General features: G+C 39.0%; 1 protein-coding gene across 13 annotated transcripts in view; it reads right to left on the reverse strand.

Annotated features, from left to right (window-relative positions):
- The window catches only part of col13a1 (collagen, type XIII, alpha 1), a 75,369-nt gene that overhangs the window by 34,191 nt on the left and 21,245 nt on the right, over nt 1-19,933 (reverse strand). For 12 of the 13 annotated variants that reach the window (XM_035531738.1, XM_035531745.1, XM_027018134.2 and 9 more), the window contains exons 3-7: nt 13,318-13,325; nt 9,280-9,306; nt 5,346-5,381; nt 3,612-3,638; nt 1,445-1,495 (exon numbers count right to left, since the gene is read on the reverse strand). In XM_035531738.1, coding sequence (XP_035387631.1) covers nt 1,445-1,495; nt 3,612-3,638; nt 5,346-5,381; nt 9,280-9,306; nt 13,318-13,325 — 149 coding nt within the window. The remainder of the gene's footprint in view (nt 1-1,444; nt 1,496-3,611; nt 3,639-5,345; nt 5,382-9,279; nt 9,307-13,317; nt 13,326-19,933) is intronic. The other variant, XM_035531742.1, reaches the window with a different exon arrangement.

Consider the following 19,933-nt stretch of genomic DNA (forward strand, 5'->3'; position numbering starts at 1 on the left):
TCTGGTTCTCAGGTAGTTAATGGGAACAGAGATGATTTTACCTCCCAAAGGAAACAAATTCTGGGGTCTGGAATAGTGAAAATAACTGTGGGATTTCTGAAAATCACTTTAAAAAGACTGACAGGATGTTGCTTTGCTGTGCTAATCTGCCCCATTTAAAATGTATATATAGTATAATATATGTGTACTATGCAGGGGTCATATGTATTATGCATTATATTATGTATATGTATGTATGTTCAAAACAATGTGGAAAGACCATACTATTAAGAAAAGAAAAAAAGCAGGTAAATAAAAGAAACAAGGTAAGTAATGACAGTCTGACCTTTATGGGGTTTTATGTCTTTATGGCTTCAATTGGGCGCTTGGTCTTTTTTCTGATCACTTTATTTCTGTTGAAAGGCAAGTGTGTGTGCCCAGTGAGGTCCACCTGTCTGACTTAAGATATAATTACCACTGCCTTCTCCACACCTCCCCTTCAGATTAACGCCTCTGACCCCACTTGAGGTCAGCATAAAGCCCATGCTGTCTGGCCACCTGCTGGGAGGGACCCCACCTGCTTGAACACTTTCCTCTGCTGTGACCCTTCCTCTCCCAGAACAGTGTCTCCTGCCTTATTACTAGCGCGGGACCCAGGGTACAGAGAGACGTGCAACCAGCAATCTGAAAACCAGATGTCTGCTCCTCCTTAAGCAGTCTGCTGGCCCCGCAACAAGGTATCCCCGACCCCATCAGCCAGCAGTGCAGGGGGAAATTATACTTCTGAGGGAGAAACATTACAATTTTGTCTCACTTCTTATTGGAATGTGGGAACACAGCAGGGAAGGGAGTAAGTGCCAAGGCTGGGACAAGCCCCATTTCATCTGCCGTGCGACCATTCTGGACCACAGAGTAGTATCGTTTGGCAATATAAGGGTCTAGGGTCTAGATCATTACCTCACAAATAGATATGTATTCATTTCTCTCCCTAAAAAAATATGGACACCAAAAGTGACCATCATTATAGGCAAATCAAAGGCCCTCCATGCTCAAATGAGGCCTAACTATTTCCATACAACCTGCTATCGGTTTTCTGTTTAATTCATCTTCATTAGAAGAGTTACATTGTACAACTGAAATGTCCATTTGTGTTCTTGATTGGACAAGGAATGTTAAAGATCTCTTGATACAGTGCTGTGTAGAGGGTGTGGTGCAGCCATATTGATTTATCAACACATTGGTGCCAATGTATAGAGAAAGATAGTGATAAATGTGAAGTGTAGTATAAAAAAGACATGGAAGACAGTACCTCAACTAGCAAAAAGCTATCAGAGGTTTGGATTATCCCATATGGGACAACACCAAAAATAGCTTTGCAGGGGAAAAAGCTCAATCCTTCCTTTTACTGAAAAAGCCCAGAGACAAAGTGATGTAGGATTTTACTGATGGCGGTGAAGACACTTACAGGAGGTCCTCGTGGGCCAATGATAGACAGACCTGGCTCCCCAGGTGCTCCCTGGGGACAGACAAAGAGATAGAGAAATGAGGATGAGAAGAACTGACAGAAAAGAGAAGGAAAATGCTATTCTCTCTAATCTACCTTTTGCATGAAAGGCCAAAAATAGTAGTTGGTGAAGATATATTGTACACTTATCTAAAACACCTTCTGACATCTGCTGAACATAAGCCTTGCTGCTAAACCTCCACACTCAGACAGCAGTCTAAAAAGACTTGCTAAAGCAACATGCATGTACCGATGTGGTGAAAGTGTTTTTTGTGATCTAAAAGTACTTCAGCAGAGTCTGGGTTTCATTCTTGTTTCAAGGTCATACTTTAAGTCCTGAGAGTGATGGGGAGTGCTGCAGAGTAAACAGTGCAAGACCCAGTGAACTGATTCTCTGGCACAAACTGGGTGATTTGCTCAGTGTCAGTGAGGCCACAGTGCTGAAGCCAACCTCCCAGCACAATCCCACGAAAGTCTCTGTCCACACAGGAAGGCGATCATGTTCCCAGCACTTTCCCTAATTAGCTCTCTACAGCAAAACCTTATCACAGACACATCTTTAATGACTCAGGCATCTGTTAAATTATAGGTGATTTTAATTTTTCTGAGCAAATACCTGTTCTATATAGGGGGCATATCTGTTTTCACACAAATGCAGGTAGTCCTTCCTGGCTACTGGAGACTGAAAGGCTGATGGTGCCCAAGCCTGGCAGTGGCCAAATCAGGCCAGAGAGAAAGGAAAAGAATTCCAAGCTTGGCCCTTGGGGTTTATGGTTACCCACAGAATCTTACAGAGATCTGTGCAATGGGACAATTGAAGATTTAGAGATATTGTCCATAGAGGATTCAGTTACAAGTCCTTGGCAGCTGGATATAGCCCAGTAACAGAGTCCAAATATAATTAACCAAAGCAAGAGCAAATTCTACCCAGAAAACAGCAAATAAAATTCACTGTAACAGTGCTTAGCAGATTTCATCTATAAAAATTAATTCTGACAAAAAAAAATTGTTATGTCAGTAAGTGTTGAAAAATTCAATTACTGATTAATCTGATTTTCACATTCTCATATGCTCCTACTCAAATTCTTACAAATATTGATCTTTCTAAGAAGAAGTTGTCAAGACTGCCAGTTTCATCACTTTTACAGTTCCTTTTAAGCTTATACATCTTAAGAGGTTATTTTAATATCTACAGCTAAGATCTGCTGTTCAATCAAGACTTTTCCCAGCAAGAAGCTAAGGCTTAACCGCATGTAAAAGCATGGATAAAAATGAATTCCTGGAAAAATCGGTGTGGAGTAACATAAGCAAAGCACAAAGATTGTTTTGGACGAGAATTTGTTGAAGACTTCCAAAACCATATGTTGTCTGCTTCTTCACTTTCAACCTCGGTGGTTACATTACTTCTTTTTCTCCTTAATTCCAGACAGGTTGGCTTGACCATGCTTTGCTGGCACAGTATCTTAAATAGCACACTGCATCTCTCTGATGGTGAGGGATATGTTACATGTTTCTCCTATAGATGCATGTTCAGCTTCAGACTTTGGAAGTGATTCTAGACTGATGAAAGAGAACCCACTGAACCACTTCTGGCCTGTACCATTCAGAAAGATCTGTTATCTACATGGAAATTCAAATTCCTTAACAGAAAAATGTAGCAATTCCAAGTCATTGAAAGTAATAATAATATCTAGAAATCCAGTTTGTATTTCAAAGTCTCAGCAAAAATTGACAAAAATTATGTAATAAAAAATAAAGCAGTATACAGAATTTGTTCAGTTAATTTTTTGATTACCACCTGGGATTGGTGGATAGAAGATTTCGATGGATAGCCTCCTTTCCAAACATCTCTCTCTTTATTAGTTTTAAAGGGGTCTGAAACTCCAGCTGAGATTTTACAGTACTACTTCAGAGAGAATAAGTGCAGGTAATCCAACCATTGTGGGAAATCTGTTTAGAAAGTGACCCCCAAAGACATTCAGAATAAAGCCCAAGCTTCTCTGATATAAATCATGATACCTGCCATCAGTGTACTTTAGGCTAAGCCTCCCCCTTTCAAATGAACAGAACCACCCACAGCAAGAGAATGCTCAGCTCTGTACCGGGCAGGCTCCTGTCCTGCACTTACCTTCTCCCCTGTGTTCCCCTTTAAGCCCTGGTCAGTCACAGCAGATACAGTCACATGCACAGTATGAAGGAGAGAGACAGAGAGAGGAACTGGGGTTAGAGAGGCATGAAGAGGACACAGACATGCAGCAGCCTGAGTGGGGGTGTCAGGAGGTTGGGGATTGGGAGCGTTGGGATCTGGCGGAACTAGAGCATTTGGGGTCATTGCGCAGGGATACTCTGATGGGAGTATTTAACACAATTGAGGTCATGGGGACAAGGAATCACTGCAGCAAACAGTTGCACTACTAGGCTGTGTGGAGGAATGGAGAGCAGAGGAGAGGGCCACTAACTTTTCTCACACACAGTTTGTTGGTCAGTGAAGGTGGTCTGTGGGAGGGATAAGCCATGAAGAAAAAAAATACTCTTCCTGTGAGAATCTGTGGGACCACATAGAAGTTAAGCACTGGATGAAATATGGGGTGCTTGGTTTAGGGCACACACCAGGAGTTCAGTGTTGCTAAAGATTTTTTTAAGTGGCTGCACAACGGGTCATAATTCTAGAATATTCCCAAAGGACATCATTAGGCACTATCAATTATTTAGTCTGGAAACTGCTACTGAAGCTTTATCATCGACACTGTAAAGAGCACAAGCAGTATACAAGCAGCTTGATATAAGTAGCAATTACCTTTTTGCTTGTACTCATGAATAATGGCCAAATGTCTACTCTGTGGAACAGAGAGTGGTTTATAACCCTGCAAAAACATGGGACCTGACTGTCTAAATGCTATAGCTGTTATGGTTATGTCACAATTTTTGTTACAACTCACAGAATGTTGTACTTGGCTGAAAATATGGTTAAGTTTAGAACACACAATATGTCTTAGTAAACAAGGAACTGAAACTATGACTTCCACAAGGGATCATGAGTTAACTTTGGTGAAACCTGTTTTTCCCATCTTGAAAATAAAATATGTGCTCATGTATTGTCTCTCCATGGCTTTTTGGCAAATATCCAAAGGCTCCCTTCCAAATCGCCCCTTGAGATGGCCACTGATTTCAGGATCTCACAAGATAATGTGTGGATCACTGTATCCTGCTTTTATAAATGTAAGTGGACAGATTAAACCAATTTACAAAGCAAAGGAAGTGATAGAAAAAAATGGAAAAAATGAGCATGTGCCTATTATTAAACAAAGCAAAAGAACACTGTTTTTTCCTACTGTTATGCAAATGTTATAAATCACATATGGTGATATTTGTCTTAGCAAAGTGGGTAATTTGATGTTCATTTTAAGGAAGATGTGGTCATCAGAAATAACATTGACAGTAGTAGTAGTATAGGCTAAATTCCAAATCCATTCCAAATGGCCATATGAATATATTATTGTGGTGAAAGCTCTAACAAATGAACATAATGTGATATATTGTAAAACTGTACTTCTAATCTCAGAATCTATAGAAAAACATTGCTTTACAGTATATTTGACTTCTAAATGCATATTTATCAAAATATATAGTTTACTCTATACATGTAATCTACACGATCCATATGACATTATATCTTAATGTTATGGTATCAAAGCAATTGTATGCTTGTGACCTTATGAAGTAAAGTAAGGCCATATTAGAGCCTTGCTTTATACTGATATCAATGGCAGGCCACTAAGCTTTTGCAAGTAGTTATTTAAGAGACCATAGGCAGTTTGCATATGAACTGAGTTGGCTTAGTGCACATTCTTAAATCACTCACCATTCTTCCAGGAATGCCCATTGATCCTTTGTCTCCCTAATGGTCAATGCAAATTCAAGAGGAAAGTGAGGAACAGTGATTGTGGCATAACTGATCTCTACAACTACAATCACTACTACCACCAGCTTCACTTTACAAACAAATCAAACTTCTAGAGTCTCAAGGATCTCCCAATATGAATATCATTTATTACATATGCATATAATTTGTAATGAAGGACATTTTAATGAATGAAAACTGTTGGTAAAGTCAAGCTGTTCAGTATAACACAGAATGTTCTGGATTCCCAAGCATTATCCTATTGGTTGGTTGAATATAGATGAGTCAAACATGCTATAGACTTTCCATAAGGGCCAATGCCCAGCTACACAAGACCAGATTAAGTGCATAAAGAGAATGATGGTCAGAAAACAGGCTTCATAATTTATTATTTAAACTCGTGTTGGAGAAAAATTAGGTTAATTCAATCCATTCCCTCACAATTATATCCATTATAGCCTAACCCTAGAGACATGATACTTGCTTGTTGACCACACTGTAGAAATTCAGATGAGGTGACTATGAAGCATGACAGCATGAGTGCATATCATATTTAAAGTATCTGATGCTCAGAGTATAGTAGAGGCAATATAGTCTGCACCATTTGAAATGCAGTCTACTGTAAGAAAGGCAACTAAATTAAATGATTACTTTCCAAAGTAGCTGATAAAAATGCCACATGACATGCAGAGGTATGTCCTACACACTTACATGTGGCTGGGAGTCAATACCACAAAAATAGCACATTACACTGAGTAGCATTAGACAGAGGAGAGCCTAGAGAGAGCAGTGTCGTAGTCGAGTCACTATAAACTGAGACTGAGTATAGTCCAAGTGCTCAGTGTTGTACTACAAATCCAAGTTCCCATAACTAGCCTTGCCTTTGGGTTGAGCCTGAGCCAAGCTCTCATTCTCTTTATCTAAGTCTAAGTCTATGGCCAAGATAGGTTAGCAAGCTGAGCTCTAGTGCTCCAGTTTCATACAAAGAGCTGACATAGCAGGACTTATAGTAACTATAACTATATTATAGTAACTAAATGATGTCATGTCAGAACACACCAAACTAAATAATGTTAATGTATTAGAATAAGTATTAATATAAATTATAAATATCTTCTGCCAAATTATGAAGACCTATCCCTAAATAAATTAAGTAAATAAATAAATATTTGAACAGTGAATATGTCTGTATCTATGGAGAAACCATATTAAGTCCCAGTGAATACTAAATTCAGAGCAGAATCACACATCATTAGAATGAAGACTCAAGTCTGAGTCCTGTACTTGAGTACTATAACACTTGCAGTGTCACACAGCAATTACCTTTAAAAGAAACTCAACTTTAATGTAAGTTTTTTAGTAAGTTTTTATAAACTTAAACATAATCGTCTTTAGATTATTTTCTTTGAACTGCAAGACTTCAAGGATACATTTTCATTACATTATTTGATTTAGTGTTAATGGCCTTTAATAGCCTTAATTTTGTGTTATAAACCATGCAAAATTATTTTTGCTAAGAATATAGCCAACACTTTTTTGCTATTAAAGTAGTCATGCTGTAATGGGTTACTGTGCTAAAGTGATCCTTCTTAAACTGGTATAATATTCATTCCTGATATGAGTGAGGATAAGACAGCAGAAATGAGCTCAGCTTAAGGCAAGAGCTTAGCAGCTACACTGTGCTGTATCTCTCTCTGTCTATTTGGTCAGTAGGCTTCTCACCAATAAAGTCTGTCAGGTTTCCAGTATGAATTTACAGTTTCCAATATAAAAATATGAGTACTCAGTTTTAGCCTACATTTGACCAAGTTCATCTGCTGAAAAATGATAAATGTCCCCAAAGGAATGTTGACTGATTCCACCTGGATCTGTCCAGGGTGCTGATTCAAAAAAATATTATTTCACTTTTATGACACTGTGTAGTTACATTGCTAAACTACTGCTCTGTGGCTCTAAAATACACAATACCAAGTTATACAAACTTGTAATGATAATGGCAACTCAGTGCTATCAGTGTTTTGTTTCTTAAAAAGATTAAGAAGTGTATATTGATAAACAATGAGCACCTTTTGATTGAGTTATGGAGATTTAGCCTAAGAATTATACCAAATTAAACAGGAAAATGGCATGTAACACAATATAGTGTATATGAAAAATAACTAAATAAAATAAAATCAAAAGGACAAAAAAATCTAATTTATCTAAATAATTCTAGAATCTCAAAAATACCAACCCTTGTATTGTACTCTGTCATCTTCCTTAAACTAAGTACTAATCACTGGAATGGCTTTATCTGGAACTCAGTGTGCACTCCCTCACCTCCATGATGAAATATCATGCAACTACATCTGTTCTTTAGATTCATGAAGAAGCTAATGGAACAAGATAACTAATCCTTTTCACTGCATTCCTTAGCATGTGCTCCTCAAATGACTTGGATCAGAATAAAATAAAAATGTTAATGTCTATCATTCTATAAATGTTTTATGTGGAGTCATTATTTGCCCAATTCCTTATTTTCCTGTGACAAATTTATTTCCTTAACCACATTGGAGTGGGCTCATAAAGATGTCTTGATTTTGACAATGACTGACCAAAGGTCAGTAAAGAGGTTTTAAATATGTCTCTAAAAACATGTACTGGAGACATCGTGAAGGTATATTAACAGGGATGATGAGAAACAGTTCACTGTCTCAACCACATCACAGTAAACAAACCCAAAAGCACCTTCCCCACCCCTGCTTCTTTAAAAACACAAAAGAAGCACCAAGCACCTTGTTAGTAGTATACTGCATATGCAGTACACATAGCCAAGAGCAACTTCTCCACTGTAAATTCTAACATTAGAGTGGAGCCTACATTCATTTTCTTAATAAAACCAAGTGACTATCAGCATCCACAGGATTGTGAATAAAACTATAAAGGTTATCTGAGTCTAATCGGAAACTAAGGAAAACATGCAATCTAGAGCACAAAGCAGGACCCATCCCTAACAGTCTTTATAACGTGCAACTAAGATGCACTTGGCAGTCAAGATGTGTTTTACATGACCAAATCATATAGCATTTCATAACCAAAGGTAATATACAATATTCATGCCAATAGCAACATGCTTCAATGAATGAATACTCACTTTGTTCAGCAACTTAAACTATGTTCATACATATATTTCATGTAACATATGAAAAATGATATTTTGTGAAAAAGCAACCAATCTTGGCAGGAGTCAAATCTAAACCTTGATCAAATTTTTCAGCACATTAAGCAAAATGTCTGAAAGAATGAGCCACTTCTTCCATTTCACCGTCTTCTGGGGAGATTTTATGAGTGGTTTTCACAAGAAGAGCTGTCACAAGTGAGGGGCTTTGCCAGTTATAATTGGCAGGTGAGAGCAGAGTTCAGACCTAGTATAGCCTCTATAGAACATGCTATGATGAGGACCAGATGTTAGTAATATTAGCATTTCCCCAGGAACTCTAAAAGGAGGGTGGTCTAGACAAACAACAGAGGGGATGAGATGATACCAACACATGTATAACTAACCGATTAAATAATGATAAAGTTAGAGCCTAAACTAAGTTTAGTTTGATGCTTAGGTCAAACTAAAAACCTCATCCTTAAGACAATAATTACATTTTCCTTACATTGGTAGTATGCACTCAGTCACTCTGTTGAAAAAAGGTCTCAGTATGTCCCTTTTGAGAAGCTGAATAGAGATTTTTGCATTTAAACACTGGAGAATATTTACATGATAAAAATCTATAAAAACATAATGTAACATATTGTGTCCCATTTGGATTTTTAACACACAGCTTCTCAATAAAAAGACACCAGAGACTGGGAACATGCCAGACATGAGCACAGACACACAACAGGACAGTCCTGAGACAGTTACCGGAAAGCCTGCTCGTCCAGGAGGACCCTGAGAAAGGGCGAGAGAAATTGGTACAAAATAGAGAATTACTAAATAAACATTACTAGTAAAACATCCAAATATTCAGCCAAGCCATAATAAAATTCAAACCTCAATAGTCAGTGTCATTGTAGGGAGAGTTTAGTGATGTGATATACTGTATGAGTCTGATTCAAATGTAAGAGCTTTTGATCAAGCAGCATAGAAATTTCATTGTGGCAAGGCCAGGAAGCGCTAACAGGAAAACATACACTGAGAGCATTCCACAAACAGTGAACACACTGACTCATTGAGCCAAAAAGCTTTGATAATATTTGACATCTGAAATCTTTTTCAATAAGATGGCATGTTTCTTTAAGTTGATGCACCTCTTTTATCTACAAAACGTAAAAAACAATACAAATTTGAAGACTAAGTATTGCAAACTGAAATTAGAGCTTCAACCATTTTACCTTATATTATCAACACAAAAGAATACATGCCTTAGTGAAAAAAAGAAATAAAAATTTCAGATGTAAACACATGCAAAGAATGTGTCATGGATTTTTTGGTAGTGCAGGAAGATAAACCTTTTATTAACCTTCAAGAACCTCAGAACAACATCTGTGCTGTCACTAAGATAATTAGTCAAGGTCACTTTATCTGCAGAATCAAAGAAACAGAGGTCAAGACTTCCACTGTTTCACTCTTCATACAAAAATAAGCTACTCTATAGTATTTGAAAGATCACACATACAAGACCAAAACCTGACAGCTGTTTGATCACTCAAAGGGAAATATTCTTTCTGTAAACTATGGCCATTTTGACACTCTACATCACAAGAAGAGGTAGCCATAGATTATTTCACCCTGAGTATGTATGTGTGTGCATGTCTTATTCTTGGCAAACAGGAGAAAAAAGGAAGTCATTTATCAGGACTCAGTCTGAGAGGAAACTGTAATAGAGAGACAAAAATATCCTTGCTACTATCTTCTGGCTAGGTCCTTTGAAATGCAGTAGGTCGCGTTCATCCATAAACAGCCATAAAAGTGCCTCAGTAATAACTAAACACCAAACTCTGGCAATGTCATGCTAGGAGAGAAATGAACCATTTATTGATACATTTCTGTAATAGCTTGAAAAAGGCAATAAACAACTCTCAAATTGTATTAAACTGGGAATAAAGCTGGTTTTGTGCCCTTCTGATAAATCTGGTAGGAAAGCTCTTGGCTCACCCTAGGCAAGGCTCCAATAGTGGAGTTAGTGGCCTACCTAACAGAGCTCATGAAAGAGAATGAACAGACATGAGATGTCTCAGGGGAAAAGTCATGAAGAGTGTATAGAAGATCTGAAACCAGTAGTTTTTGTAGAGCACATGTGAGCTGGAAATGGCCACGAGATGCCTTTATTATTTCACATAATGTAACATTATGTGTAAAAAAGGAAAGACCTTTGTTGGGTGCCATGATATGTAATGATGTGCAAGTAAGTGTATGCAGGAGCCCTAGGACGGGACAGGTATGAGAAAGTGAGAGTGGGAGAGAGCTATCTGCAATATGCAGAGCTAGCTGAGCTCAGATCTGCATGAGAAAGGTGTGTGGTGTTTGTGGTGAGAAAGGTGTGTGTGGTGAGGAAGAGATGCTTGCTGGCATGAAGTACAAGCCCAGGTGCTGGGTGGGAACTGAACACTGATGGCTTCTGGGTGCTGCACATACTGGCCGTGAGGAGCGTCTGGCACGGTCAAAGGTCATTCACCGGAAAGAAGCCCTTATTTAAGCTCCATGGTAGCAGGGCACATGTGGCTCTCATTAAGCCTGTGGTGCTGCTGGCAGAATGAAGAGGTTGCCGACAGGGGCTCAGGGGTGACTACACCCCAGAGTACTGTTGCATGATATGGGTGAGAGAGTGTGTGAATGTCAGGCTGCACAGGCTTGACGTGTCCAGATAGGTAGTGTCTAGTGAAATATGTAAGGTCAAAATAGCTTTACTTATATTGCACATGAACACAAAGTACAGGAGACTGGAAGCAATACTAACTCTATTTTTACAATTATATATAGCTGTTACAAGTGTGATGAAATATTTCTTGGTTGTTCCTTTAAAAAGGATTGGATAAGCACTGCCTAACTGTGTAATGTTAAAAAGTGGGGATTTTAAATAACCAGCATTTATAATACTGCATATTCATAATCACAATAAAATTGTAATCAGTATAGGGCCTTGTTTTCACTAATCCTAACTGGTTATCAGCTTTACGTCACTGCTGACTGTTAAATGTTGAACTAGTCCTACCTAAGACACAACTAAAGGCCAGGCCCTTGGGAGCTGACCTGTGAAGAATGAGAGCTTATTATGTATTTAAACTCTTCAAAGTGTCCACTTACTGAGAACAGGAAAGGACCAATTTCTTGAAGCTGTACAGTTGAAGTCACACCTGTAAGTGTGTTATATTAACATGCTTGTGTAAATGTTGGCCTAGGCTAATCTCAACATCTTAGCTCTCTGCTCCTTCCCCAAGTGCATGCCACAGGCAATTGTAATAGATCAGCATGAAGCAGACAAGATGAAAGCTGAGGACTTCAGTCAGTATGAAAGACAGTTTCCAACTACTGCTGAAAACACACCAGTGCACTTAATTTACATTGCCTGATTGCCATTAATTAATCTGACCTGACAATCAAAGCACGAGCAAAGAACCACAACAAAATTTCTGCTTTAAATTACAGGCAATACAATAGAGTACATAAAGAACCAAGATACATGGAACTGCAGCAAAAAATGAGCCAGACCTTTTTTTTTGCGACTCATAGCCACATAGGGTTTGACCAAAAAGTGACAAACAGGGACTCAAACACAATACATTTCATAAGTGGCTTATTTCAGGGACTATGTAGAATGTATGATTAGGCAGCACTTCCTTAGCCAGCCAATGGCAGCCATCACCACAATGTGTGCAATGCCACTGCTATACACACTTCTAGAGTCTTCAGAACTACTTAGTATATATTCAGCTACCTAGTACACATACATATTCATAAGTTCTTAGCTCATGTTTCCACTTAGTAATTGATGTGAGGCCTAGGAAAAACAGAAGCATTATTTCTTCTACAAGTGACAAGTCAAATATTCTCTGATTTCAAAAGCTAATTTATGATGTGATTTGAGCAGTAGCCGTGGTTCTTCATAAGCACGTTTGAACATTGCAAACAGGTTCTGGAGCGTGTGCTGGCATGTGCATGTGATCCCATCCCCCTGAGGCTGGCTGTGTGTCTGTGTGCCGCTGTCACTTCATTAATCACTGCCAAAGCTCTGAGCAGCAGCTCGACCTTCATGCTCTCAGTGCAGGGACACAGCTGTCCTAACCACACCTAATTTTAGTGCCCTCCTCTCCTCTTCCTTTCCTCTTCTCATCAAGGTGTCTCACATACCCTCACCGAGACTTCAACAATGACTGTAACACTGAATTTTGTGCCTTATTAGCCCAAATTAATAACTTTTTGTAATTCCTGTTCTGTTACATTTACACATAAGAAATCCACATACAAGTATGGAGTGTAGGACAAGTCCACTATTAGCCTTTTGCCCTGACATCCAGACATTGTACTGCAGAGAGGAGACTAAGCAGAAATGGAAGAGAGTTGTTGTTTTACGCTGGTTAAAAAACTATGAACAGGAGGATTTCTACAGCTATATACTCATAATATTTTTCTCTGTGACATTTCTTGTGTTTCTTTTTTTCCTAAAAATCTATAGCCCCGTATGTTTATTATGTAGTAGAGAGATCGAAACTAATGGTAGACTCTAATGACAATTGAATGAAAGCTTCCATTAAATGAAAGTTCCCATAAAATGTAATTTAGATGATATTCCCATAGAGAATGTTATCAGCAGTCAAAATAAATGTGAAGGTAACTTGTAATACATGCATGTACTATGCAGCTCATATTCCCACTCAGTATACAGTCATAAAAAAACCCCACAGAGTTTGGGTCACTTTACCACAATCCAGTCAAGATAGCCAACAGCTCTACTGTACTTACAGGAGGTCCTGCAACATAGAAGAGAGAGGAGAAATTGATTAGTCACACAGAATAAAATATTCATTCAGATTTGCCAAAAGAACATTCCTCTTTAGTTCCACCTGACTCATGGGTTATTTTTGTGTTAAACTGGTGGAGCTGGAGCACAGAGGCAGGTAAAGTTCTCCTCTAGTGACTAATGTTCAGTGCATAAATAAAGCAGATTCATTTCCAAACTGTTTCTAATGTGCCAGATTATCCAGACAGCCGGCTGCTCTCTTTGGCAGGGTGTTAGTGAGATGGCCCAACTGCTCTCACATGGCTGAGGGCAGTGGTGGAGGCAGACTTGCACACACCAGAGTCACTACTGGCATTAGGTAGGTCAGTAGTTAGGTGGGTGGGTAGGAGGGTTGGTAGGTAGGTGAATAGTTAGATAGGTAGGTAGGTAAGTTACATGAGAGTGATTTTACTGACTTCAACTTACCTGCCGTAATTCAGTGAATTTACCTAGTTTTAAATAGTAACCTAAGTTCTATGTGGTGGATCTGTCTATGGCTGCCAGAGGTAATTTCTTTCAAATACACTTTTTCAACAAGCCAAGCCCAGCGTCAGCTCAGCAATCCCACAGCATTTGGCATTCTTAGCTAAAGATTGCTTTGTTTCAAAAGAAATCCTGAAAAACATCTTAAATCGTGTCACAAATAGAATAAATCACTGATGACAAATGTTTTCTTCATGTCACAAACTGCCCAGCAGCACAAGAATCAACAAGATGTGAACCAACTCTGACAATGGCGCTAATCCACTGCAATAAGCACAAACTAAACTATTAAAACAATTTGTGACATGCAGCAAAACATTTCTGAATGTCAAAAATCAATCATGCTATTGAAGCACCATGAGAAACATAAGGATAGAAGAGAATCCTTCCTGTTAAGATGATCATATATTATAAGGGCATACAAATGTGATACAAATGGCCTAGGGAAAAAGGCTCAGGGTTCTGTTATAGAGAGAAATCGAGAAAAGAAAGTATGGGAATTATTAAATTACTTCTAATAGACAGTTTCTGCCATGCATTTTGTGAAACAACTCAGACAAGTGTAAAGTCCTTCAGCTCTTGATCAAGCAAAAAATCAACACTGAAAATCAGAAGGTTCATGACCATTCCTTCAGGCTGCCACTAATTCAGACATGTGCAATAACTAAAACAGGCATAAGTAATGGTGTGGTCACACCAGTGACAAACCTTTCCTAGGGGCCCTGCATTATTCTTTCCTTTCCTGTTTTGAGAGCTCTGTATTTTTTTAGTAATTAAAGGAGACATTTGTCAAAACTATTGCTGAGATGGCAAGTGCTATTTCAGAAGTTAAAATAGTCAGACCAGAGTGAACAAAACACAACATGTGGTCATACAAGGATGTGTGTGCCATTAGAATCACTTTCACTTCATCAGAAATGACACTGGTACAGAAAGGACATGGGTCCACTCCCATGTTTGCCACATAGGAGTCACTGCACAGTCACTAAAACCAGGGCCAAAATGAAAGGATTCTGATATTGTGACAGCTCAAATTTCTTAAATTAAAATTCATGGACTGAAGGGCTGGTACTGTTATCTGGCCAATAGGGTTCATGGTGCGTAATGTGACTCCTTGCTTCTAATGGCAGTTTCTGGTGTGAAAATTAAACCCCAGAATGAAGAGGTCCAGGCCACAGGGAACCACAGACTGTGTGTACTTGGGACTTGCGCAGATCCCCAGCATGCCCTCTCTTTCTCAAACCAGGCCAAGCTGGTTCAGTTAGTTCAGGCATTAGGGTTATGCACTCATTGACTGAAGCCGTATTTTCAGTCCCCAGGACAAAACGTCATGAGTGTATTGTATGCGTCATTGCCTGAGCAGTAAAAAGAACTGTCAAGGCACATATGTATTCAAAGACTGTTAAAGCACAAGTCCAACACAGGCTAAAAACACAGCCTAAAAGCCAAGCCAGCAGCCGGCAAAGAGCAGAGAACCTAAAAAAAAGCTTGGCTGGGGTGTGGGCCAAGGCGCTGTCATGAGCGGTCATTTCGGTGCCGAGCTGGTGTGCTGAGGTCGGAGAAGCGGTGGCGTGAAAGGTGAAACCCTACACACAGGCATGTGGAAGCGTGTACTCAGATTCCTGATGCATTCTGGGCCCGCTACCACTTCCTGTTCTGCTTGTCTACTCTCGTACATCTATAGACATCCTTCATCCAAAGGCATATGCAGCCCAAGCAAAGTTATATATATATATGTGTGTGTGTGTGTGTGTGTGTGTGTGTGTGTGTGTGTTTGTGATGGTGCCCAGAGGAATCTAGTTGTAAAGGCTAGGGTGCAGGTGTGTACATGTGTGTACTACACATGGATTATGTAAACTATGCCTATATAAAGAACCTTTATGGTCTTTGATAATAAATATGTTTAATTCAAGTTTAGGATTAGTTAACATATGAATATGGTGGAATGTGAAGATGGTCCTCTGTCCAGGTTAGGGTTGGACTCATAACCACCTGTTGCCTACTCCTTAGGCAAGGGAAAGAAGTTGGAACTGGAAACCCCTTTTCTAGATACTCGCACACAAGCAGAAGAACCACCCAGCCTGCCTTACTTCACAGCACTGAAGCAAAAAACATCCAATCTATTTGCATAAGCTACATCATTTTGTCCACAAATGGCAATGCAATTTCTAGTACCATTCTCAAAAAAGGAATTGGATTATAAATGTAGATATTCCTAAAATTAATTTGTAGAATCAAATGATGAATAAGGTGATGCTTACAAGAGCACAACCTTTTATATTTTTCATTGTAAAGTGGGGCAAGTGGCATGTGCAAAGTGGCCCAAAATCTCAAGTGTGTCTGAGTTCTACTCTAGAGATCCAGGAATAACTCCCAGAATTCCATTACCCAAAATACTCTAGCCCTGTTCTCAGGGCCACTCCCCTTACCCATGGGCGGTCTCTTTGGTTGTCCTATCCCCTGATATCCCTTATAAACATACTGCGCTGACTAAGAACAAATGGTTCATCTTTCAGCCACCTGCACTGTAAGCATAGTATAGGAATGTCATGGCAGCACAGGAGAGAAGCATCTGAACACAATGGCAAATGTTTGCCTTGGCTAGTATGGCCAGAGTTGAAGGCATGAAGAAACTGTGCTGCTTCAGTAAGTTCAAATAAGTTTAGCAAAAAATTGTTTTAATACTCTGTTGCACAGATGTGTAAACCATGTATTTGCTGACAAGAATTTCTGTCTCAGTGACTTGGGATTCACACTGTATCCGTTTGGCCACATGGCTGTGCAAGCAGCAAACTGGATCTTTAAGAGAGTGTGTACCAAATGAAAATAAATTCACTTTTGCACTTTTTCTCTATCTCCATTCAAATCTGGAAAAATCATTAAACACATTTCATTCCTTTTCACAACTCTTATATATACCCTTGTTAAATATAAGTTTGCCCAGTCTCCAAATAAAAATATGGTTATTTGACCATTCCAGACAGCTGAGTAGAATAGCTGATTTGCCTGGAAGAAAGGATACACTTCTTCATCCACCTCCACTGTCCTCAGGGAGCCAATAAATGTTAAACAAAGGCCCTATCAGGTTTAGATATCTCCACAAAAGCTTCAAGGCTAGAAAAGCCCACAGTCTGTCATGCATACTCAGCATGTATTGAGGCATTTCCCCTAAAAACACATTTCTAGAGCCTGGACACAGGTGTCAGAGAGCAGCACCTCCACGCCTGAGTGGGAGCCCAGTGGTGGTAATCGATCTGCTCATGAGCAGCCCTTGCTGATTTGCTGCCTTGCAAAACACCAACCATCAGGTACGACATTTTTTTTCACTTTCACTCCTGACATTTGCTGCATTAACATCATAGAATGATTTGAATGTGACAAATAGGGATGCAGAGTGACACAAAGCAGCAGGAAGGTCACTTAGGAACTGCAGAAGCATTGTGCAATTCTTCTTGAGTTTATTAAGATATTTTGACTTGCAATCAACTGACTGAAATATGCAAAGTATATGATTAGAAAAATGAAATAAAATAGATATACATTTAAATATAAAATAATAAAATGTAAAACTTATCTGATCATAAAAGTAGATATATTACCAGCTACACCTAGATAATACCTAAGTTTGTGGAAAATATTATATTGTGCCCACTCAAATCTTAATTTTTCATACATTAAGATGGGATATTAAAAAGGAACATAAAGACAAGATTATTGGTAAGTACAGCTTGCTTACACAAGTTATTGTGTTCTTTTCTTTACCTCCAGGCAACTGCAGCCCTTCCCAGTAGGCCTCAAGAAGGTTGAATTAGCATGTACCTATTACGTTTTTTTATGCCAAGTTGTGGCTAGGTGGAGACTGAAATATTTTCCCAAATAGTCCTTGGAGCTGAAAATGTGAACTACTAAGCCTCAGATTAAATAATTACACCAAGCCTCTTACTGGAGATCACCACAAAGACGCCATTGTACTGGTGCCAAAAAGCCACTATTGACCTGACTTTACCATTATTCTCGCAAATTGCTTTCATGAGGACAAAGTATACATTAAAATGTGAACAGCTCCTCCAGTCTGGGTAGAAGAAAGGCTTACTACTGCAACCCAATGAGCTGAGCCGTGAGCTGGAGCAGCACATAAATCTTATTCTCTGGCTTTTTATTCTCCATCTAAATCAAGAGCTTCGGATATAATAAAGATACTGTGGTCTCAAAGACCTTTATTCATAATTGCAGGTCTAAGAAATGTCCAGGACCAGGGACTAGAGCCTTCATACAAACACCTTCTTTTACTCTGTAATCCACTTTTGACATGGCTGCACATGGAAACACCACATCACAGTCTCCTGGTAGATAGATGTACCAGAGATTCACAGAAACAAGGAAACAATCTGGTGCTGCTGCAAAATCTAAATTACATTTCTCTGATTTATGATTTACTATAAAATTGTGGTCAGGACTTCACTATGCACCTCTGGGTTTAATTAGGGCTTGCCCTGTCTCCTCTTTACTCGATGACAGGACTGAATTGAAATGCTTTGCGATGGTTAACATGGTTAACTTTTGTTTGCTCTGTACTTTTGTTGGGTCCTGCTCAATGAATCAGTGGAACAAAAGGGAAAGCCAGGAAGCAAAAGAAGCATTTCACTTCATTAGCAGAAAGGGAAGGTCTTTGAAGTGACAGGAATTTCAATGGGGCCACAGAGAGAAGTAGCTTCCCATTTTTTTATTCAGCACTTTTAGAAAGATTCTTGGGTTACTGGCCCACAGGTCATCTTATCTATCCCAAGTAAAATGCAGATTAAAAAGAGCCATATTGCATTAACACCTGCCCAATCCTACAGATGTATAAGACATTATATTTCACCAGCAAACTGCCAGGGTCACGGAATGGAAAGACTACGTGCACAGAGGATAAGAAAGAGGGACACTTGGTGTTAAAGGCTTCTAATGGATAAAAACCCCAGATACCTCTGTTAAAGAATTGTGGGCAGGGTAAATTAAAATTAATGAACTAAAAAGAGCTTCCTGCAGTGTCCCACTTGCTGGGGTTTGCAATGCTTGATCTAATATTTGTGAGGCAGCATCAAATCAAGCAGTATGATTTGAAAATATTTCAAACATTATGGATTGAAACTATCCTATATTAAGTAATATATCAGCCTAAGGAGCAGATCTAAGAGATTTTAGAAAGGTACAAGGGGATTTTAGAAATGTATAATGTCAGTTCAGTCCAAAAATATTGCTTATTATCTAAACAGATCAAAAATGAGAATCTGAACTTTTCCAATGACAGAGTGCTTAAGTTAGCTCAAAGACTATTATTCACAATGAATACCTGGCAAAGTGGTGGTTTGAGGCAAAAAGGAGCCATGCTTTTCCATTTTAAACACACACACACACACACACACACAGAGGAACGAGGGAAACCCCATCACTTCTTGAGTAACAAACACTTATTGAAGACAAATGGTTACTGGGATAAGGTTAAAACAACATCTCATCTATTGCTGGACAAAAAGTCTTACACTTACAAGAGAGAACTGGGTGTGTTTTATGTTTTTGTTATGCCAGTACTATTTACAGTGTGCATATTTGTAAGGCCCTTTTTGACCTTTGAACGTTAGCTATGACAGCAGTGTTGGGAGAGTGATAAAAAACAAGATTAGTGCTTGTGTTTTGAAACTGTTCTCTCTTTGGGTTCCAGAAAAAAAGCATACCTAATTTAAAACAAAGAAAGCACTAATACAATCCATTACAAGAAAAAAACAACAACACAAAACTGAAATGCAAATTAGTGTACTTTATGATCCAGCCTTGGTATTGCCCAGAGGCTTTCAAAGCAAGTCTGAGTAGGTCTCAAATAGACCTAAAAACAGGTTCAGTCCTCGCTCAGGGACATGTCAGACAAATCTGTTATAGACTTTTGTCACATCAGGTAAATGAAAGACTACAGATGTCCCAGACAACCACCATGCTGAGGGCTTAAGCGCCTTCCATTTACATTCAAACACTGCCAAGAGCAAAAAAGGAGGTGAGAGGTGGGCTTAGGGAGTCTGTGCCTACTGCTATTGGGTTACTGGGAGGAAAGAAAGTGGC

The sequence above is a fragment of the Electrophorus electricus genome, chromosome 11, assembly GCF_013358815.1.
Source record: "Electrophorus electricus isolate fEleEle1 chromosome 11, fEleEle1.pri, whole genome shotgun sequence".
Taxonomy (NCBI): domain Eukaryota; kingdom Metazoa; phylum Chordata; class Actinopteri; order Gymnotiformes; family Gymnotidae; genus Electrophorus; species Electrophorus electricus.